Source organism: Oncorhynchus kisutch, linkage group LG26, assembly GCF_002021735.2.
Source record: "Oncorhynchus kisutch isolate 150728-3 linkage group LG26, Okis_V2, whole genome shotgun sequence".
In the NCBI taxonomy this organism is placed as follows: domain Eukaryota; kingdom Metazoa; phylum Chordata; class Actinopteri; order Salmoniformes; family Salmonidae; genus Oncorhynchus; species Oncorhynchus kisutch.
The window spans coordinates 31,229,380-31,253,757 of NC_034199.2; the positions used below are offsets into that span (position 1 = coordinate 31,229,380).

Consider the following 24,378-nt stretch of genomic DNA (forward strand, 5'->3'; position numbering starts at 1 on the left):
TCCATGTCTACTATCCTTGTTGGCACAATGCAATTCATAACACCACACTAAATTCATGACACTGTATGAAGTAGTGTGTGTGTGTGTGTGTGTGTGTGTGTGTGTGTGTGTGTGTGTGTGTGTGTGTGTGTGTGTGTGTGTGTGTGTGTGTGTGTGTGTGTGTGTGTGTGTGTGTGTGTGTGTGTGTGTGTGTGTGGATATACTGTCTCATACAGTAGGCATGTAGTGTGTTAGTAGATACACACACACACACACACACACACCAAAGCCTGTCTTGTGTAGTCCAGGGATATGTCTGCTGCTCTAAACTATACCTATATATGATAATACATTTACAGTAACATTTTATGCTATTACCAGAGCTGATTACACAATATCACAATGTTTTTTGAACATGTTCTATGTGTCTTTGTATACTGGGGCAAATTGTCACATGTGAAGACTTGCCCAAGATCATTGAGACACTTGTCCCAAACTGACATGTGTGCTATTGTTGGCTAAATCTCATGGTTAGCTTAACATAGGACTGCAACTAAAGTATCAAAAGACACGTTATTGTCTCCATTACTCAGTGCAAAATTATAATTTTGAACATTCATACCTAAACAAGTTTTATTGCATAAAATGTAACGTGACAATTTTTTTTACTTTTGCCCACATGTGAACACGAAGTTGATCATAGAACATGTAGTCACATAAAGTAGCTATTTGAGATTGCGCCTCTCATGTTAGAGGTATGAACAGTTTGACCATTTGCACGAATGACAACTTACCTCGTTCTCCCCTACAACTGTATAGCATAGTTTTAAGATTAAAAGTCAAATAAAAGCTCACCTGCTGCCTCCGACGTAATGTTTCATATCCACCACAAGACGACGCCATTGTATTTCCAATGCAACCGCAGGCAGCATCCTTCAACAAAAAATAAAAACTTTTAAGGAAGCGAAAAACATTTATTGCTCTGTTGTGAGAAATACAGATCTCTGACAGTGTGCCTGTGCACATATCAGTGACCGTGACGTCAAGGTTTCCCTCACCCACGCCAATTAAAATCTTATGGACACATATGATGTGTTCCCGTTCTTAACGAATAAACTATGACATTTCATCATTTCATCACATATTCGAGTGGCACCTGTGTTTCTTGATTACAAAAACAAAAGTTACGATTACCGTTTTATTGTCTTCTTCGAAGAACGTAGTAAAACAGATAAGGAAAGATGTAATGATGATATATGGGTGACTGTTATCTGTGTTTTAATAAAACAACAAGACATAACATAATGTTAAAGTTCCCAACATTTTACAACATTGATCCCCTGAACATTAATATTGCCTTACGAAGAGGTGCGTTTTTTTTGCCTTAAAATAATTGATTTCTTTACTTTTTCCCAAACTTTTATTCCAATTCAAATCAAATTGTATTTGTCACATGCGCCGAATACAACAGGTGTAGATAGACCTTACAGTGAATGCTTACATACACTACAGCTGCACCCACTGTGTGTAGTGCACTATTGGACATCATTCTGAGTTCCCTACAAATTATAATGCTTTTATACTACTTTCATTATTATTATATTACAACTATAGGCCTAATATGTTAATATTTATATTACGACATAGTAATAATACTAACACTATTATGATTATTATTTTTTGTTATTATTAGGATATTGGTGTTATTATTAATTTCCGTAATAAACTATATAGATCATGTGCACTCCGTAGGGGTTCAGGCAGGCACGTTTATGCAGCAGGTGGTCACCTGCTATATGAAACCCCCGGAAGTGTTCTTAGCATATTATTGAAACCAAAATCAATCCCGCTATGGGCCACAGCTGAGTCCCGAGCCAGGATTTTACTGTACACATCCCAAATGGCACCACATTCCCTACATAGTGCACTACTTTTGACCAGAGCCCATATTCGCCCTGGTCACAACTAGTGCAATAAATAGGGATTAGGGTGGCATTTGGGACATTACCACTGTCTGAACCTTCCAGCGTGATTTATTACACGCCAATACCAAATAACTAATCAGTGGTCTAACTAATTAATGCACATTTGCATTTTTGCATAAGCAATTAGTGCGATGAAAGTGAATTAATTCCGTTTAGCATTTCATTGCAATCTAAGCGTCTATTCAAGCGGATGGGCATTAGTGAAGACTTGGAGTAGGGACTCAGGATGGTTTCCCTGCTCTGAGACAAGGCCGGACGGGGTTCTGAATAGGGAATGGAAGGTCAGATCTTCATATTCAAATAGCTGCAATGGGTTTAGGTTTTGTTTGCAACCAAACACCGAGTTGAACACAATGCATGTTCTCTCTGGTGAGACGGAATAAGGATTCGTTAAACTATGCTATGAGGTCACTGGGGAAACGGCTTGCTTTGCCTGATTTTGACACAATATAAACCTGGTTTATATTTTTGCATTACATTTTTTGTTTTAAGAGCAAACAATAAAGCATCATATTATTGAGCACATAATACATGAATAATATTTGCAAAAAAGACAACACTATTACAATATGGCTACAATATAAAGGAATTAGTTGAATTTGCACACTTCTATTTGTGTCTTAAAACGCTTGGCAAATATGTTTAGCTAATATGTTCAACCGATAGCCTGTTCTTAGGGCGGTCACCAGAGTTTCATAACATTTGGGGATCAATCCCGAAGGCCAGGGACTGAGGGGTTTGCGGGCCTGAGAAAAAAAATAGCCTTTTCGAAAATAATTTCCTGCAATTCATTTCAATAATGTTTTTTATACCACACAAAATGACAAGCTACTCTGACATTGACATACTGAAATCAATAAAAAGGACGACCCATGTCTTCGATGCAACCAATAGCATAGGCCAATGAAAATACATATCTCAAGCCTACAATATGATGAGGAAATTATAGTTTCTAGTGGCATTCAATTATTATACAAACAGTTTTTTCCCTCAATTGTATTTTGAAATAATGAAAAATATAATTTAGCTGCTGGCTGCTGTTCATTGACAGCCACATTGACACCAGCAACAACTCAACAATCATCTGTTTGATATTTGCCGCGCGGGCTGACCATTTGCATGATTCCCAACTCTAGGCATACACAATCAACAACAATACATTTTTTAAATAAGCTATTAATCATCTGTGGCTAAATTATGCTCTATGGTGTAGTATTTGCAATAGTATTTGCAATTATTTCATCTATTTCTGTAGAGACAGAAGTAATTATATAATTTGGCAAATGTATTTCAATTTATCTGCGGCACTTCCAGCACCTCTTCCTGAAAACGCACGAAATTTGCTGAAATGCATTATTTACATATATGCACGAATTGAATGTGAGATTGTGTTGCTTCCTGCAGTGCTATGTTTAATTCCGTACGCTCTCTCTCCCTAAGGCCAAATAATCAACACTTCTTGTTATTAATTGAATGGATTGTGGTCAGTAACCAAATAGGAGTAACCAAAGCTCATCAGGTAGGCTGTAGGCCTAATGTGTGTGTGTGTGTGTGTGTGTGTGTGTGTGTGTGTGTGTGTGTGTGTGTGTGTGTGTGTGTGTGTGTGTGTGTGTGTGTGTGTGTGTGTGTGTGTGTGTGTGTGTGTGTGTGTGTGTGTGTGTGTGTGTGTGTGTGTGTGTGTGTGTGTAGAGAGAATATCTGCATTGCTTTCAATTGCTAGACTAATGATCACTAGCACTCACCTCCACTTAGCTAACATTTCCCAGCATTATTGTAACTAAATATCGAAAAGGAGATTCAGTGCAATCTGACATTGATTGATTTATCAAGGCTTGTCTCAAAGCAGCAAGGATCCTGTCCCAATCGAAACATAGCTGGAACTATCAGTTGACTACACATGGCAATTGCTTTACATTTATTATCACCAGTGGTGTAGTGCTATCTTTTAGGTAGCCTACCAGAGCACAATGTTGTATTGTTATTACATCATCATTTCTGAATGAAAATTGGTACCTACATGTAGCCTATTGTAGGCTATAAAATCATTGTAGAATATACATACAATAGGCCTACATCCTCCACATTGCACGATTCCATATGCCCACACATAAGTGGCTCAATGAAGATTTTATATTTTTTCAATCCTAAAACACCAAATTAGGCCTACCGTATTATAAATTAGGCCGTCATCACTGTCAATCATGAATAATAATTCTTCACATTTTACAGGTAAAACGTCCATGCTGAATGCATGCCAACCATTGGATCCCAATCTGTTTCATGTGAATATGCATTTCGATCTTCTTGAATGATGTAGGCTAAGTAGCCTAACTACTGTTTCATCGAATTTTAGAGCAGATGGAGTTGAACCCAGCCACCTGCATTTTGTGTCATTCAAAGCACATTTTAGACTATGGCACCTGCTGTTGAGTTCTATTCACATGAGAAAAATCCTAAAATGTCATAAGAAATTAAGTGGTGTTTTTGGAATTAGTTTTGTTATGTAAAATACTAATGAATCATTAAGTAATCTTGCAAGACATAGCACCATTCTGAGAAGTGGCTGAGCGTGGAAGTGGCACAACACCCCTGATTATAACCGTTGGGTGACTTCGGGAGTTTCAGCTCTAACCACAGCTTAAATTGCTCACTCAGTTGACAGCATTTTTTTTACACCATCGAAGCAGTGCTAAATATTCGGGGCTGACCCAAAAAGTCACGTCTTACAGTGTATTATTGAGGCCTAAGTTAGTAATAACGGTCTGTAAAACACTCAAACTAATTGTTTCGTTTAGTTGTTGTTTTCCCCCTTTAGAGCAGCCCACGTTAGTTTTTTTGCCCCAGCACTACACAGCCGATTCAAATAACCAGCAGGGGGACAGAACCGAGTTTGGGAAACCCTTCTTTGGCGGTGTTGAAGTACTGTGGGCGGTGTTGAAGTGCTGTGGGCGGTGTTGAAGTGCTGTGGGCAGTGTTGAAAATCTCAACCGTCTGCTACCACAGTTTACATGGTCATAGAAATATATAGCCTGGGAAAATGTGTGATGGACCTTCTTCTAGCATTCTAGCAGGGTACTTTCGACCAACACAACTTGCCCTGGTTTTATGAAAGAATCAAGATAAGGTGTTCCCTGCTTCTCTCTCAGGCAGTACTTCGAGGGGACCAGGTTCTGTGGCCACTTGAAGATTACCTAGTTCACCAAGCAGAGCCGTGCTCTGTGCTACTCAACAGGGCAATTTTAAAAAGACCCTGTTAAATATAGACCCACGGGGATGATTCAGAGCCGAGCAAACTGTGTGAACTTGTAAGTGTTTTTCTTGGGGTGTCAGACACTATGGAGTTTAACTTTAGGCATTTTCATGGAGATTGTTGCTGCCCGTAGCATTGAATGCCAGAGAAGCCAGCGAGCATTTGGCCTCCCTTGATAAAGAACGTATAACATAATAGCCAATCAGCATTGAGCTAAAGTGAGTGAGCTAAACTGTGAATGGTCCTGCTGTGCCAGTTTGGATTTGACGTCACTCCTACTATATCGCATTGAGAGCATATGTCATTGACAGAAAAAAACTTGAATTGTTGCATCTGATTGTGTTGTCTTCCAGTGTTTAACTAGCTAGCTAAAATTGTCCCTTTTCTAAGTTTGCCATGGATGGAAATTGGGATTTGGACTTGTGGTTCACTTAATTCTCCATACTGGGCAATTCTCCATACTGTTAAGATGGCGCCGAAGAGGATGGCTGACGTTTTACATGCTTCTAACCAATTGTGCTATTTTTTAAAACCTATTTTGTACATTATGTTGCTGCTACCGACTCACCAAGAACTGAAAAAAGCTTTTTCCTTTAACAAGTGCAACGAGAAGGATATACTGCTCTCCCGGGAACAGGCCCAGATCCCCGTCATTTGTGTGAAGAAAAGACAGAGGAAAAGAGGATGCAGATCGGGCTGACTTCTGAGAATCCGTATGCGAGCGAGTAAACTCCCACTGCCATCCATTCTACTTGCTAACATGCAATCATTGGAAAACAAAATTGATAACCTACGATTTTGATTATCCTACCAACGGGACATCAAGAACTTTAATATCTTACGTTTCACCGATTTGTGGCTGACGAACGACACGGATAATATAGAACTGGAGTGATTTTTCATGCACCGGCAGAACAGAGAAGCTACGTCTGGAAAAACGAGGGGTGGGGGTGTGTGTCTTTTTGTCAACAAGCTGTAGACCACAAGCAAAAACTAAAGCAGTACGTACCAGTGACTCGTTCAATATGAAATGCATATTCAGTATATATATACATATACTGAACAAAAATATAGACACAACATGCAACAATTTGAATGATTTTCCTGAGTTACAGTTCATATAAGGAAATCAGTCGATTTAAATAACTAAATTAGGCCCTAATCTATGGATTTTAACAGACTGGGCAGGGGCGCAGCCATGCGTGGGCCTGGGAGGGCATAGGCCCACCACTTGGGAGCCAGCTCCATTTTTCCCCACAAAAGGGCTTTATTACAGACAGAAATACTCCTCAGTTTCATCAGCTGTATGTGTGGCTGGTCTCAGACAATCCAGTGGATAAAGAAGCCGGATATGGAGATCCTGGGCTGGTGTCGTTACACGTGGTCTGCGGTTGTGAGGCTGGTTGGACGTACTGCCAAATTCTCTAAAACGAGGTCAAAGGAGGCTTATGGTAGAGAAATGCACATCCAATTCTCTGGTAACAGCTCTGGTGGACATTCCTGCAGTCAGCATTGCCAACTGCACGCTCCTTCAAAACTTGAGACATCTGTGGCATTGTGTTGTTTGATAAAACTGCAGATTTTAGGGTGGCCTTTGCACCTGTGTAATGATAATTCTGTTTAATCGTTTTCTTGATATGCCACACCTGTCAGGTGGATGCTGGCAAAGGTGAAATACTCACTAACAGAGTTGTAAACAAATTTGTTTTCAAAATTTGAGAGAAATAATATTTGGGATCTTTTTGGGATCTTTTATTTCATGAAACATGGGACCAATATTTTACATATTGCGTTTATATTTTTGTTCAGTATAAATTGGTTTATTTAAACGGACTTATAAATAAATAAAATATTCCCATTGATTCTTGAAGAATATAACTTATAAATGTCTCATAAGCTTAGTTCAACTGTCCTACCATATCAGAACCCAAAATATAAAATTGTTTTGCTCCAATGTTTGTAAACAAAGTAAAACTTTAATTTTGAAACCATGGATGGTCAGTCCTTGCATCCATAGCTCTGTCTATGAATTTGAGAGTGGTACATTTCTCCAGCCCCATCCCTCAGCTTTTTACCAAAACAACAGCTGAGAGTCGCTTTGTTATTTTTTCTACTGCTGATTGCTGCTTTAAAGATATTGATAATTCATCCCTATGTGCTTATGGTTGCATTTCCATGTAACCAAATGCAAGTAACCAATGATTCTATCCTCAAGATATAAGTTACTCCTTTTGTGAATGACCAGACTGTCCGTATGGTTTTAGTTTGGGTAGCAGATGATGTAATTTTCATTATTTATATGGGACACGTTTTATAGTCCAGCTCTATAACTATTCTGCTTAAATATTAATGATTTCTCTCGTGGTTCCGTTTTGTTTTGATTGTCTGTTGTTACCCGCACTTGTTACGGTGTCTTTCTGTACAACGGTCAACACTTCGATTTTGTTGGGGGGGTGGTTAAATTGAACAGAAGACTGCAGATTTTGGACGTTGCATCAGGGTAGTGAGCTGTGAAACAGGCTTTTGTTAGTGCGCGTGCGACTCGCGTGCCGACCAGCAGATTGAAAAGAGGGGGAGACTCCAGGTTCATTACTTCAACCAGCTCGGTCCAGACCATTACAACCACTGTTGCCAATCAACATCACGCACTGCTAGAGATGGGGGACAATAACACTTCAACTATTGCAGATAAACACTGATGCAGGCAGCAGTGAGCAAAACAAAAAAAAGTAATGCAGTTGGTCTAAATTCATTGTTGTAATTACAATGTTGCATAGCATGTAATTACTTGTATTAGGTCTTCTCCATGGATAGCCTAGTTTTATTTGAAAAAATGTCTCACAGCATTATCATGCGCTGAAAAATAGATATGAAGGGCCAGTATGGGGCCTTTACGGGCCAGCAAGGGCCTTATTCTTGTCTTGGTGACTTGACGTGTTTATTAGGCTATTTAATGTGTTCAATATCCGCAAAGTGGGCTAATGTGCATTATTCTATAATTATGATATTTATGATTAATAACATCATAATCAACCCATTTATAAGAGGACACACGTGGGGAATGGGTTGGGCTTGAGTATTAGTAGTGATTGAATATGTCCTATGCTCGAAAGGGTTAATCCATCCTGCGGGTCCACACGGATCCACGGAGGCCCTAACTGGCGACAGATGGCCACTTTCTTTTGCCCACAAAGGAGCGGAATACAGAGCCCTGGCGAATACGAATGGGACCGTGTCACGTGACGCTTGGGGCCGTTTCTGCTTGACGTAGATGGACCATATGGCGCGTGCCGAGAGTAAGGCCATGGGTGGGCGGAGCCTGTTCCTGCCAGTCATTGGGTGAAGCGATGGTGATGGTATTAGGGATACAACCATAGAGACATACAGGTTCATCTTTCTCTCCCAGTGCCTTGCAGCATCAGCAGCAGCACTATATAACACGAGCATCCGTCGGCGCAGCCACATTACAGTCCATTCACCGGACCGGACCTCACACTTCAGGAGGGGCATGCCAGAGTTATAAACAAGATCATTCTGCAAAACATAGGTATTTATTTATCAATCATATAATGTAATTACTTATTTATGCAAATGTTTTGGGTGAAAGGAATGCTGTGATTTGTCTGTTACATTGACATAAAGCAGGCTACAATTATTCAGCAGTTAAAGGTTTTCTGAACAAGCTTGAATAATTTATTGATACAAACCTTCTCAGATGAGAGGTGATGTGACCATTTCGCACCTGTTACAGAAAGGAAACAGGGATTCGGATATACTGATTGAACTCAGCAATGACATCAGATGTCTCAATTAACTGGAGATTTAAAAATAAGTAATTGAAAATAATTTTGATCAAATTGACTTGTTATGTCAAGCTATTAGGTGATAATTGAATAATTGATGTATTATGCTCCTATGTTTTGGTTTATCCTGACCACAAATTAATGTTCTACATTTTGCTCTTAAACAAAAATTTTTATGACACATATAATCATCTGTATTGCAAAAGTAATATTGGATCTGGTACAAAAATAGTTTTTTTGTTTGACTTAGATTAGTAGCCCAATGCACCAGTAGCCCATGTTCCGAAACGAACTCTTATTGAATAGGCTATTAGTCAAGTACCAAATTATGTCCAAATGAGTCTGCTCACGGTTGTCTTTTTTATTGGCAGATTTCCAATATGACTAAATCCTACACGGAACAGACCATGATGTCATCAGAACCCCAGGATTCTGCGACCTGGACTGACGAATGTCAGCGCTCCCAGGACGAACAGGATATGGAGAAGAACAACGGCGCGCTTGAGTCCATGCACGGGGCCCTCGAGGATGACGACGAAGATGGGTTAAACAGACTGGATGAGGATGATGATGAGGAGGAAGAGGAAGAGGAGGAAGAGGAAGGCGACGATCAAAAGCCTAAACGTCGTGGACCAAAAAAGAAGAAAATGACAAAAGCCAGGATGCAGAGGTTTAAGATGAGGCGCCACAAGGCAAACGCGCGGGAAAGGAATCGTATGCACGGACTCAACGACGCGCTGGAGAGTTTGCGTAAAGTTGTGCCATGTTACTCCAAAACCCAAAAGCTCTCAAAAATCGAGACTCTGCGGCTGGCTAAAAACTACATCTGGGCCCTGTCAGAGATCCTGCGGTCAGGGAAGAGCCCAGACGTCATATCATTTGTCCAGGCCTTGTGTAGGGGCTTGTCACAGCCCACTACTAACCTAGTGGCAGGCTGTCTCCAGCTCAATCCCAGAACTTTCCTCCCGGAGCAGACACAGGAGATACCATCTCATATGCAACCAGCAAGTGCTTCCTTCGCCGCGCATCCATACTCCTACCAGACCCCGGGTCTTCCCAGCCCTCCATATGGTACAATGGACAGCTCCCACGTCTTCCACGTCAAGCCCCATTCATACGGAAGCGCGCTGGAGCCATTCTTTGAGACCGCGCTGCCGCTTACAGACTGCACTAGTCCATCATTCGACGGACCCTTAAGCCCACCACTGAGTGTCAACGGGAACTTTTCCTTCAAACACGAGCCTTCGTCAGAGTTCGAAAAGAACTACGCCTTTACCATGCACTACCAGGCTGCTGCGGGACTGGCAGGTCCACAGGGACACGCGTCCCTTTACCCGAGCTCTGCGCCGCGGTGTGAGATACCGATGGAAAACATTATGCCGTACGAAGGACACACTCATCACGAGAGAGTCATGAATGCTCAGCTTAACGCTATATTTCATGAATCGTAAATACATTGAACGTGCATCAAAGACTGCTAAGCGCGCGTCATGATATGGTATCCTCTTGCCACTGATGCAAAATAGCAATTATAATCCGCTTGTATGTATTTATTGTTGTTATTGCCTTTAGAAGTGCGGATGCATATACATATTCTTTTTCACCTAATGTACTGTATTGTATTCGCTTCTACATTATGGTACAGGTCACGTTGTGGAAATAGTGGTGACCATACTGAGAATGTGTTGATTATCCATGTTACAAAATCACAAGCAATAATTTGGAAAACTATGCAATTTATAAACAAATACTTGGGACAATAAAAAAAATATAATAAATATTTCTATATTTTTCAACCTGCATTTTACAACTGATCTATCCTATCCTGAATAATTTTGTTGTGATTTTGTACAGCATTATTCATTATTAGTTCCTATTTCATTTCATGTTACTCCATGCTATGTTTTATAAAATAGTTATGTCATGTTTATATGATGCAACCGTTTTATGAAAGATCATTATCTATACAGAGGCAAGCGCTTATACTCTGTTGCCTTAGCGATTATTTACTGCAATTCGTGCAAAGCTGCACAATATTGAACATTTTATTTCCCCCCAAAACATAGCCTATCTTGGCTACTTAACAATCAGGAATGTTATATCGCTGAATAGGTGGTCAATACATAGGGGATACTTACTTGCAAAGTAGCCTAAATACCTTGATTGTGTATAAAAAGCTTAACTATCACCTGAAAATACTCATTGTATAAAACGAATGATTTATTATTTCATATAAAACATGTACATTGACGTGGGCCATACCCCATGCGAAATCATCTGCAGCACATTTTGGAACAAACCAGGCACCATCTCATTGTGCCATTGCATGAATGTGCAAATCAGTGAAGAAGAGCCATTTGCAGCATCTAATGCTCAAATTCAATGTGTGTTGTATATCGTTTGTAAACATTTTACAATGTAGGAGGGTGTTAGAGCCCATTAGAGGACCGCGTGGCATTACATTACTCATAATATGTTCGTTACTTATCCTATATTTTATTTCGAAGGTTTAAACGTTTCATTCTCTCCCAATGTGATTCAAGTGTACATAATTGCGTTGAGATAAATGTATAATGCATATCTCATGAAGAGCACTCAATTATTTATATAATAAAGTGAATGAGTAGCCTACAATTTCTATCACTATTGTCTGTTAACCTACCAACATCTCTATTATAGGTTAATAATCAAATTATAAGTAAAAAATAACATCTAAAGTAAACGTATAACTTAAACTGTCAAACCACGTGTTTTTAAGGCAAAACTAAGTAAGATTTCGCAATGGTTTAAAGTCCCTCAGTCTGCATGGTTGCAAAATAACCTTGACTTCTTTTGGGATAGTCCTTTTGGTCTGGCAAATCATCCGAGACAATCTAGTCCCGATTATTATTTTTCATGCATCACTATTACGCACGATGGATAGTGAACATTTATTTGCCCATATGTAAACTATATTGTTCTCTTAATAAATTATTACAATTACAAAGCAACTTAATATGAGTGAAAATGAGCAAACATCCCCCCTACTAAATGTAGGCAGACCTTAAGGCTGAAGGACAAAACAAGCGTTTTTCCTGCCATGCCACGGGTAGCTGCAGTCAAGGGGCATTCACATGCCTCCATGGCGGAGTCCCAAATGGCACCCTAATACTCTGGAGCAGAACACCACGAGTCCTAGTCGAAAGTAGTCCGCGATATGTGCCATTTAGGACTTACACCACAGTGTATGCAAACCGAGCTAGGCACATATGTTACTTCTGTAGGGGAGGTTTTTAATTTATGAAAATGATATTGTGTATGCATAAACACTCACTGGCTGCATCTATAACCCAAAACGTCCATCATAAGGGAAAACCCCAGCGAGTGAGCTAGCCAGCCAACATCAATATGGTACTTCTATTCTGCATTGTGCTGTATATTTCCTGTTAAAGTAGTATGAATAACAATTGGTGGCGTATTGTATCCGCCCTTCCTCGATAATATACCAGCACCACCGTTCAATTGGCATGGGTAAACCATTGGAATAATTTAATGACTACATATTAGATGAAAGTAAAACCTCACTGCATGCCCCCCAAAATTACAGAAATATGCAGTCCTGAAATCTGTATCCCATAGCCTCTGTCAACGGGTCTCCAAAACACTTATATATAATTTCAAACATGCACAGTTTTGTTATTTCAGACCTTTACCCTGGACCAATCAAATCACAGGGGACGTGCATCCCTCCGTGTCATCCGAATCTTTATAAATGGGCTTGCAGGGTTCCTGTGTTAAATCAGGAACTGTCCATGGTGCTGCGAAGGCTATTGGTGCCTCAGCTGCCCTGTCGAGGTCTATACCTTTATTGCTCAGTATATAACAGCATATTCCATTGAATGTCAGAACTATATAAAGGCCACTGTTCTATATTTAGTTCGATTGAGTCATAAACCCTGATAATAAAACAGAGTTAAACGCAATGTCATAATAGACATCAGGATAGGCAACAACAAAAAAAGATCAACCAATACCCTACCTGTTCATAACTTAAACTTTATGAATATACAATCTGGATACGGTTATAGCCTATTGATAGACCAGGTTTATAATTACAATAGCACTTTAACCATATAAAATAGTTGATATATAGTCAGGGTGACTAATAACTGTAGGTTACACCATGCATAATAATTATCCTACACCCTGAAAAAGGCGGCGTTGTTTGGTTGACCCAACTGCTGGGTTGCAGGCCTTGGGTCACTTCGTTGAGTTGTTTTCTTTAAAAAGAGCAAAGGTGGGTTGTTGCTGTGTTACTGAGATATGACACCGCTGATCAGATCAGAAGACTGGAGGCATAGTTAAGTAGGGGCATGGCTTTCAGGTAGTTCATTTTAGCCATACATATTAATCTGTTCTGTTGTATAGTTATCAAATGTTAAGGTTGAACATTCATATTTTTGTAGCTTCAATTAGGCTTACAGAAGTGTACAAGTTCCAAAAAGCCTGAAATCGCATTGTTGGGATAAATACCACTTTATTATAACATGTAATACATCATCTTAATATTCTAGAAGAATGTGTAAAATGCAAAAACAATTAAGGTTAACTTAACACGATGAACAGGAATGGCATTTACTCTTTACCAATAAAACCTGATAATACTAGAGATCCCGTCAGTCTCCACATATTTGGGAAATCTGCATTTAGTTTTTTTTGCCCCTAATTTGTGGAACAAATGCCGAGTTCACAATAGTTAGATGTGCTGGTGCCACTTAGGCAGTTTAAATGATTGATTGAGGACCTCTATGAAGTTGAATGTGATTACATTTATTATATGTTTATTTTGGTTAATTGTGTGCTGAATTATATTGTTACATACACATATACAGTACCAGCCAAAAGTTGACACACCTACTCATTCAAGGGTTTTTCTTTATTTTGGACTATTTTCCACATTGTAGAATAATAGTGAAGACACCGAAACTATGAAATAACACATATGGAATCATGTAGTAACCAAAAAAGTGTTAAACAAATCAAAATATATTTGAGATTCTTCCAAGTAGTCACCCTTTGCCTTGATAACAGCTTGAAACCCGCTTTGCATTCTCTCAACCAGCTTCATGAGGTTGTCACCTGGAATGCTTTTCAATTAACAGGTGTGCCTTGTTAATAAAAATTAATTTGTGGAATTTGTTTCCTTCTTAATGCATTTGAGCCAATCAGTTGTGATGAGGTAGGGTTGGTATACAGAAGATAGCCCTATTTGGTAAAAGACCAAGTCCATATTATGGCAAGAACAGCTCAAATAGGCAATGAGAAACGACAGTCCATCATTACTTTAAGTCCCGGAAAAGTCCCGGAAAAGTGCAGTCGCAAAATCCACGCTATGATGAAACTGGCTCTTATGAGGCCTGCCACAGGAAAGGAAGACCCAGAGTTTCCTCAGAGGATAAGTTCATTAGAGTTACCAGCCTCAGAAAAGCCCTCCCAAACAAATGCTTCACAGAGTTCAAGTAACAGACATCTCAACATCAACTGTTCAGAGGAGACTGTGTTAATCAGGCCTTCATGGTCGAATTGCTGCAAAGAAACCACAATGAAAGGACACTAATAATGAGAAGAGACTTGCTTAGGCAAAGAAACACAAGCAATGGACATTAGACTGGTGGAAATCTGACCTTTGGTCTGAGGAGTCCAGATTTTTGGTTCCAACTGCTGTGTCTTTGTGAGATGCAGAGTTGGTAAACGGATGATCTCCACGTGTGGTTCCCACCGTGAAGAATGGAGGAGGAGGTGGGATGGTGTGGGTGTGCTTCGCTGGTGACACTGTCAGGGATTTATTTAGAATTCAAGGCACACTTAACCATCATGGCTACCACAGCATTCTGCTGCGGTACGCCATCCCATCTGGTTTGCGCTTAGTGGGACTATCATTTGTTTTTCAACAGGACAATGACCCAACACACCTCCAGGCTGTGTAATGGCTATTTGACCAATAAGGAGAGTAATAGAGTGCTGCATCAGATGACCTGTCCCCCACAATCACCCAACCTCAACCCAATTGAGATGGTTTGGGATGAGTTGGACTGCAGAGTGAAGGAAAAGCAGCCAAACTGTGCTCAGCATATATGGTAACTCCTTCAAGACTGTTGGAAAAGCATTGCAGATTAAGCTGGTAGAGCGAATGGTAGAGCAAATGGTGGCTACTTTGAAGAATATAAAATATATTTGGATTTATTTAGCACTTTTTTGGTTACTACATGATTCCACATGATGTGTTATTTCAATGTTTTGATGTCTTCACTATTATTCTACAATGTAGAAAATAGTAAAATAAAGAAATACCCTTGAATGTGTAGGTGTGTCTACTTTTGGCTGGTACTTTATATGTGTATGTTGTTTCATTATTCCTTTTTTATTGTAATGTTTACAGGGCTCTCTTGTAAAATAGATGTGACTCCCTGTTTAAATAAAGGTTCAATAAAATAAACAAGAGCTATCTGAAAGCCAAGCCTATAATAAGACACGCCTCCTGAAAACATAATAAAAGACCCAGCTGCTACGTCAACCCAGCATGAGAGTAAAAAATATCAAAATAATGGTTCAATTAACCCATATTTGGGTTATTCACGCAAGCCAACTGGTTGGGTCAAAATAATCCAGCGTGTGTTCTGCCCAATATTTACCCACCAAAAAACACAAATTGAAGGTTGAGAGCCACGTGTCTTCCGAAACACGACCCTGCCAAGCCGCACTAGTTCTTGACACACTGCTCACTTAACCTGGAAGCCAGCTGTACCAATGTGTCTGAGGAAACAAAAGTCAGCGTGTATGCGCCCGAACCGCCACAAGGAGTCGCTAGGACAAGGACATCCCGGGCTGCCAAACCCTCCCCTAACTCAGACGACGCTGGACCAATTGTATGCCGCCTCATGGGTCACCCGGTCAGCTGCGACACAGCCTGGGATCAAACCGGGGTCTGTAGTGACACTTCAAGCACTGCGACGCAGTGCCTTAGACCCCTGCGCCAATTTGGGAGGCCCCAAATTGGGTTGTTTTTAATCCAGCATTTTTAAGAGTGTAACATGCTTCAATATAGAAAAATAAAATACATTTTCTTTTGAACTTCTATTATGTTCAGTTTCATGTTTTACAGTGAACTATCCCTAATAGACTCTATGATAATAGTTTTGCTTAGCATTTTAATAGAAGCTACAGTCAACCTTGTGTCAAACAAAACTACACATCAAAAATAATCTATGGATTTTGCATGACTGGGATTATAGATATGGATCTTTTGGTCACAGATACCTTAAAAAAAGTAGGGGCATGGATCAGAAAACCATTCAGTATCTGATGTGACCACCATTTGCCTCATGCAGTGCGACACATTTCCTTTGCATAGAGTTGATCAGGCTGTGGAATGTTGATCCACTCCCCTTCAATGGCTGAGCGAATTTGCTGGAATAGATATTGGTGGGAAGTGAAACACGCTGGCCGATGAATGGCACGGCAATGGTCCTCGGGATCTCATTACGGTATCTCTGTGCATACAAATTGACATCAATAAAATGTGTTCATTGTCCATAGCTTATGCCTGCTAATACCATAAACCCACCACCACCAATGTTGTGAACATAGTGCCCCATGACATCAGCAAACCGCTCGCCCAGACAACGCCATACACACTGTCTGCCATCTGCCTGGTGCAGTTGAAATAGGGATTCATCTGTGAAGAGCTCACAACAAGCATGCAGATGAGCTTCCCTGAGACGGTTTCTGACAGTTTGTGCAGAAATGCTTTGGTTGTGCATACGCACAGCTGTCCGGGTGGCTGGTCTCAGACAATCTCGCAGATGAAGAAGCCGGATGTGGAGGTCCTGGGCTGGCGTGGTTACACGTGGTCTGCGGTTGTGAAGCCGGTTGGACGTACCGCCAAATTCTCTAAAAGAACGTTGTAGGTGGCTTATGGTAGTGAAATTAACATTCAATTCCCTGGCAGGAACTCTGATGGACATTCCTGCAGTCAGCATGCCAATTGCACACTCTTGAGACATCTGTGGTATTGCATTGTGTGACAAAAATGATAATTTTAGAGTAGCTGTTTATTTTCCCCAGCACAAGGTGCACCTGTGCAATGATCATGATGTTTAATCAGTTTCTTGATATGCCACAACTGTCAGGTTATCTTGGAAGAGGAGAAATGCTCACTAACAGGGATGTAAACAAATTTGTGCAATACTTGACAGAAATAATATTTTTGTGCATATGGAACATTTCTGGAATCTTTTATTTCAGCTAATCAAACATGGGACCAACACTTTACATGGTGTGTTTATATTTTTGTCAGTGGTGTAAAGTACCTAAGTAAAAATACTAAGTAGTTTTTGGGGGTACAGTTGAAGTCAGAAGTTTACATACACCTTAGCCAAATACATTTAAACTCAGTTTTTCACAATTCCTGACATTTAATCCTAGTAAAAATTCCCTCTCCTAGGTTAGGTAGGATCACCACTTTATTTTAAGACTGTGAAATGTCAGAATAATAGTAGAGAGAATTATTTATTTCAGCTTTTATTTCTTTCATCACAGACAGAATAAGTCTCCTTCCTGAGTGGTATGACGGTTGCGTGGTCCCATGTTGTTTATACTTGCGTACTATTATTTGTACAGATGAACGTGGGACCTTCAGGCATTTGGTCCACAATTTTTTTCTGAGGTCTTGGCTGATTTCTTTTGATTTTCCCATGATGTCAAGCAAAGAGGTACTGAGCTTGAAGGTAGTCCTTGAAATACATCCACAGGTACACTTTCAATTGGCTCAAATGATGTCAATTAGCCTTTCAGAAGCTTCTAAAGCCAGGACATCATTTTCTGGAATTTTCCAAGCTATTTAAAGGCACAGTCAACTTAGTGTATGTAAACTTCTGACCCACTGGAATTTTGATACCGGGAATTATAAGGGAAATAATATATCTGTAAACAATTGTTGGAAACATGACTTGTGTCATGCACAAAGTAGATGTCCTAAACAACTTGCCAAAACTATAGTTTGTTAACAAGTAATTTGTGGAGTGGTTGAAAAACAAGTTTCAATGACTCCAATCTAAGTGTATGTAAACTTCTACTGTATCTGTACATTACTATTGATAGTTTTGACAACATTTACTTTTACTTCACTACATTCCTAAAGAAAATAATGTACATTTTACTCCATACATTTTCCTTGACACCCAAAACTTACAATTTGAATGCTTAGGAGTACAGGAAAATGTTACAAATCATGCACTTGTCAAGAGAACCTCCATGGTCATCCCTACGGCCTCTGATCTGGCAGACTCACTAAACACAAATACTTCGTTTGTAAATTATGTCTGAGTATTGGAGTGTGCCCCTGGCTGTCAATAAAATAAAATAAAATAATAAGGAAATCGTGCTGTCTGGTTTGCTGAATATAAGGAATTTGATGTATAGCATTTACTTTTGACAATTGAGTACTTTTCCCACCACTGTACATAAGTACATTTAAAACCAGCTAATTTTAGATTTCTACTCAAGTAGTATTTTACTGGGTGACTTTCACTTTTACTCAAGTCATTTTCCATTAAGATATCTTAACTTTTACTGAAGTATGACAATTGAGTACTTTTTCCCACGCTGATTTTTGTTCAGTACCTATAGGTTCACAGCTTCTTAAACTGATGTAATGCTCTATCCTTAATAAACGTAGTCGTTATGAATTATTTACCAAAGCAGCAAAGTCATCTTGGTCCCATATGTCATCCATAAGGTGCAAGTGAGCAACTTCAAGAAATAAACTATAGAGATGCAGGCGCATGACCGGGAGGGACGGCCACGGGCGCGCGAGGCCGAGGGGGAAGTTTCAACTGGCGGACCTGCCATAATAACCTTACCGTCGCGGGCACGCGCCCACCCAGTAAATAGTCTCCAAGGCACCATTCCGAAAATTAGACTTTACTCTTATCGTATTTAAATCATGTTTGAATCCCCTTTAAAATCAAATGCACGGAACGCTTGGTCAGAGAGCCAGGAGGAGTTGAGCGAGACGGAACCGGTGTCGCCCGTGAGTAAAGGAAACCGTGGGAAGAAGAAGAAAAACAAAAGGCAACAACCACAACAACAAAAAAACGAGAAACGCTCGGTCTCAGCTCCCCAGCTTTGCGGGGAGGAGTCGTTTGATCGGGAAGATGAACAGTCAGAGAAACGGTACACCGATTACGACGAACCGATAGTGAGAGGGATATTTCAAATAGGGAAGAAGAGTCACGACGTCCTTCTGACATCGATGAGGGTTACATGGAGTCCTATTCAGCCAGAGACCCCTACAGGTGAGCTCACTGTGCCAGACTGCTGGTGTGTTGGTTTCCTCTGACAGTTATGCAGCAGACTGTAGCACTAGCATACAACGGGGAGTTGATTCATAAACCATAGTATTTTAACATGAAAACACAGGTGTTCCATTTTCACAGCTTTAGTGAAACAGAATGTTCATGCATTCGATAAATTCTCATGAAGTGACAATGTCAGAATAAGCTGGATGAACATGTAACTAACCTACAGCTACATGAAACAAGATTAGCCCATGATTCAGTAGCTGACCGGAGAAAATTAGCAACATCAATGACGTAGTGCAGACCCTACTTGGCTGAGGCGTCAGCTATAACATTTAAAGAAGGCTTATTAGGCTATTGGCTGGCTCAGCTCTACAAGTGGTCGAATACAATTTAAAATAATGTATTTCGGCCTACAGAAACATAACACAACACAAAGTAGCCTAGTATTTCTTCCAGCAGAACATGCCTGCCTATAAGGCGCATGATATCACTCTCACTTTAAGGTAGATGACCATTAACCGAGCTTCATTATCCTACAGCAGGGGCTGGCCATTGACTGTGCTCTTCCGTTTATGTCGCCGTTGACAAGGAGGGATGAAATTGATTTTAGACTTATCTTTGACATAGCTTGACAACTAAAGAAACAGAAGTTTTGAACCATAAAGTTTTGAATATTGATAGGTAGGCTAAGCAACTATAGTAGATTAGCAACAGTTTATAGGCCTAGCCCTACATCAAATGTTGTAAACAAATACTGTATATGTAGGCCTACAGGAAGCTACCTTGTTTAATAACATCAATATTGAAATAGATGACTAAAAGAGAGAAAGTGTCCGTTGCCAGAAAGTCATGTGTAACAGATGTGTTGGTAATAGACTCCGTCTCTGACCAGCCGGTCGACTGTTCTGAACACCTAAAGCACGGCATCTGGCGCTACTGTGGGCAGTTAGGGTGTGTCACAAATGGCACCCATTTCCCTACATAGTACACTACTTTTGACCAGGGCCCATAGGGCTTCTGTCAAAAGTAGTGTACTGGGTAGAGAATAGGTTACCATTTGGGATGCAACACTAGAATATGTCCAAGTAAAGGATACTAACACATCGCCATCTGCATCTCCACATTGAAGGATAGATACATGAGACATCGTGATCATCATGGGGTGGTTTAGGAAGCCCCACTTGGTTACATTTTTAACATCCTGAATGTAAATGTATTGTTCTTTTTTAAATGTACAAATATAGATGAACATTTGTATTCCATCACATTTGTTTTTAAGATTTACAATTTTACTTAAGTTGAATTATATGAAGATTTACCTCCACTTTTCTATACAAAGATAACTTCTCATACTTTAAATTTTCACATAAAAATATTAACTTTTCATGATAATCAATTTAATTTCTAGCAGTTTCTAATGTCCAGTCAGACTTCATAAATATGATGAAAAGCATCCATAATGGTTGATCCTGAGTTGAAACGTTTCCATCCAAATAAAATCAAGACATCTGAAACATATTGGAGAGTTTGCAATAGACATTCAACTCTTTATGTTGTTGTTTGTTGTTGTACAGTATAGATTTCATGCCTCAAATAATCAATTGCCTAGTGAAAGAGAGATCAGATTTCATTTAGCTATTTTTTATATATATATTTTTTTTGTAGTACTTTTTACCCCTTTTCTCCCCAATTTTGTGCTATCCATTTGGTAGTTACAGTCTTGTCCCGTCGCTGTAACTCCTGTACGGACTCGGTAGAGGCGAAGTTCGTGAGCCATTCGTCCTCCGAAACCCGCCCTTGCCAAGCTGCACTGCTTCTTGACACGCTGCTCGCTTAACCCGGAAGCCAGCCGCACCAATGTGTTGGAGGAAACACTGTACAGCTGACGAAAGAAGTCAATGTGCATGCGCCCGGCCCATCACATGAGTCGCTAGAGCTCGATGGCACAAGGACATCCCGGGCCGGCTAAACCCCCCCTAACCCGGACTACGCTGGGCCAATTGTGCTCCTCTCGGGAGTTCCAATTTTGCTTAAGCTTTAGAGGTAATACTTTTTGGTTATGTGTATTCCAAGCTAATGTTATTTAGCCAGCACTCCCAGAAAGCATCAGTCTAATAACCCCCTATGGCTGATAACAAATGCTCAGAAAAAATTGCCACGTCTGATTCGCTGGAAGTTCTCGATTTGATGGGTTCTGCCCGGGATAGCAGATCCTAACAGTGGTCTCAATCATCACATGAAATACAAATGACAACTTACAGTTGCCTGTATATCTGGCATGCAGAAGTTAGCCTAATGTTCAAAGATATACAATGTTGTGGAGTTTTTAATTGACAGAAAATAAGCTTATGTTATTATTGAGGAATAGGTAATAACAGGTATTTAATGAGGTAGCCTACTGAGCCTATTCTGAATTCATGTACTTATTATATAGCGTGGCAATTCTTTTTGCAGTAAATATTCTGCAGTTCTATCACGCTTGCAATGATATCCGAGGGGGAAGAAAACAGTCTTCATTGTTTGCAGTAACTTCTTTGTTGTTGTAATATCGCAATTAGACGTTTCACCGTCACGGAATCCATCTTTAATAGACAGTATCACCCAATTCTTATTCTGTATGCATCAACTCACCACAGACAGATAATTTTCATAGTGAATTCTAATTCCATGTAAACATACTGAAGTGTTGTGTTTTCCCAGAGGCTCCTACAGATGTAGGATCTTCATTTGAGACAGTTTGCTATAGCAGAAAAATAATCCTGCAGCAATAGGAAATGTGAATTATTATGTGGATTCTAATTAATGGACATTTTTGTAGGGGTTGATAATATTTTTGAGTGGAAATTATAAACTTAGAAGCACTGACTGATGTTATCTGTGTGATGTACTGTATGAGTTCATGCCTCCAAATCTAATTATATTTGTCACATGCTTCGTAAACTACAGGTGTAGACTAACAACAATGCAGAGTTAAAGATATAATAAAAATAGAAATATTTACACGAGGAATAAATACACAGTGAATAGCAATAACGAGTAAAATTAACATGGCTATATACACTGAGTGTACAAAAGATTAGGGTAGGGTTAAACATTAGGCTTACCTTTCTAATATATTATTATTATTTGTCAGGGCATGGACTCTACAAGGTGTTGAAATCTTTCCACAGGGATGCTGGCCCATGTTGACTCCAATGCTTCCCACAGTTGTGTCAAGTTGGCTGGATGTCCTTTGGGTGGTGGACCAATCTTGATACACACAGATAACTGTTGGGCCTGAAAAACCCAGCAGTGTTGCAGTTCTTGACACACTCAAACCCGGTGCGCCTGGCACCTACTACCATACCTCGATCAAAGGCGCTTAAATATTTATTCTTGCCCCTTCACCCTCTGAATGGCACACATACACAATCCATGTCTCAATTGTCTCAAAACTTAAAAATCCTTCTTTAACCCGTCTCCTCCCCTTCATCTACACTGATTGAAGTGGATTTAACAAGTGACATCAATAAGGGATCATAGCTTTCACCTGGATTCACCTGGTCAGTCTATGTCATGGAAAGAGCAGATGTTCCTAATGTTTTGTACCCTTAGTGTACATGGCTATATGTATATACACGTAGCTTAGCGCTTAGAGCGTTTGGGCAGTAACTGAAAGGTCGCTGGTTTGAATACCCGAGCTGACAAAGTGAACAATTTGTTGATGGGCCCTTGAGCAAGGTACTTAACCCTAATTGGCTCCAGGAGCACCGTACTACTATGGCTGATTCCCCCCCTTTTCACCGCACCTATCTGGGGAATGTGACAATAAAACATATTTTGAAAATGTATTTATACCAGCACTGAGTCGATGTGCAGGGGTACGAGTTAATTGAGGTAGCTATGTACATAATGGTAGGGGTAAAGTGACAAGGCAACACGATAGATAATAGACAGTGAAAGCAGTGTATGTGGTGAGTGTGTGTGGCATCAGTATTCATGTATGCGTGTGTGTGTGTGTGTGTGTTGGGGCGTCAGTGTAAGTGAGTGTGCTGAGCAGTACTCACCACTAGTGATGGGGGGAGAAAATCGATACAGTTACATATCAGAATATTTATTTTGACAATATCGCAATATTATTTTGGCTCTAGTTGGCTGTACCTGCACCAAGACTTCAGTATTATTTTGGCTCTAGTTGGCTGTACCTGCACCAAGACTTCAGTATTATTTTGGCTCTAGTTGGCTGTACCTGCACCAAGACTTCAGTATTATTTTGGCTCTAGTTGGCTGTACCTGCACCAAGACTTCAGTATTATTTTGGCTCTAGTTGGCTGTACCTGCACCAAGACTTCAGTATTATTTTGGCTCTAGTTGGCTGTACCTGCACCAAGACTTCAGTATTAATTTGGCTCTAGTTGGCTGTACCTGCACCAAGACTTCAGTATTATTTTGGCTCTAGTTGGCTGTACCTGCACCAAGACTTCAGTATTAATTTGGCTCTAGTTGGCTGTACCTGCACCAAGACTTCAGTATTATTTTGGCTCTAGTTGGCTGTACCTGCACCAAGACCTCAGTATTATTTTGGCTCTAGTTGGCTGTACCTGCACCAAGACTTCAGTATTATTTTGGCTCTAGTTGGCTGTACCTGCACCAAGACTTCAGTATTATTTTGGCTCTAGTTGGCTGTACCTGCACCAAGACTTCAGTATTATTTTGGCTCTAGTTGGCTGTACCTGCACCAAGACTTCAGTATTAATTTGGCTCTAGTTGGCTGTACCTGCACCAAGACTTCAGTATTATTTTGGCTCTAGTTGGCTGTACCTGCACCAAGACTTCAGTATTATTTTGGCTCTAGTTGGCTGTACCTGCACCAAGACTTCAGTATTAATTTGGCTCTAGTTGGCTGTACCTGCACCAAGACTTCAGTATTATTTTGGCTCTAGTTGGCTGTACCTGCACCAAGACTTCAGTATTATTTTGGCTCTAGTTGGCTGTACCTGCACCAAGACTTCAGTATTATTTTGGCTCTAGTTGGCTGTACC

General features: G+C 40.1%; 2 protein-coding genes across 4 annotated transcripts in view; both read left to right on the forward strand.

Moving 5' to 3' along the window:
- The first annotated feature begins 8,577 nt into the window (after positions 1-8,577).
- On the forward strand, positions 8,578-14,191 carry LOC109871234 (neurogenic differentiation factor 1). The gene is made up of 2 exons (XM_020462040.2): positions 8,578-8,761; positions 9,389-14,191. Exon 2 carries the CDS (start codon positions 9,398-9,400, stop codon positions 10,466-10,468), a length of 1,071 nt encoding a protein of 356 aa, XP_020317629.1. The 5' UTR covers positions 8,578-8,761; positions 9,389-9,397; the 3' UTR covers positions 10,469-14,191.
- A 4,671-nt stretch (positions 14,192-18,862) lies between these two features.
- cerkl (CERK like autophagy regulator) overlaps positions 18,863-24,378 on the forward strand; it is a 104,257-nt gene continuing 98,741 nt past the window's right edge. The window contains exon 1 of one of the 3 annotated variants that reach the window (XM_020462232.2): positions 18,863-19,351. In XM_020462232.2, coding sequence (XP_020317821.1) covers positions 19,000-19,351 — 352 coding nt within the window. In that variant the 5' untranslated portion in view covers positions 18,863-18,999. The remainder of the gene's footprint in view (positions 19,352-24,378) is intronic. The other 2 variants (XM_031805395.1, XM_020462233.2) reach the window with 2 other exon arrangements.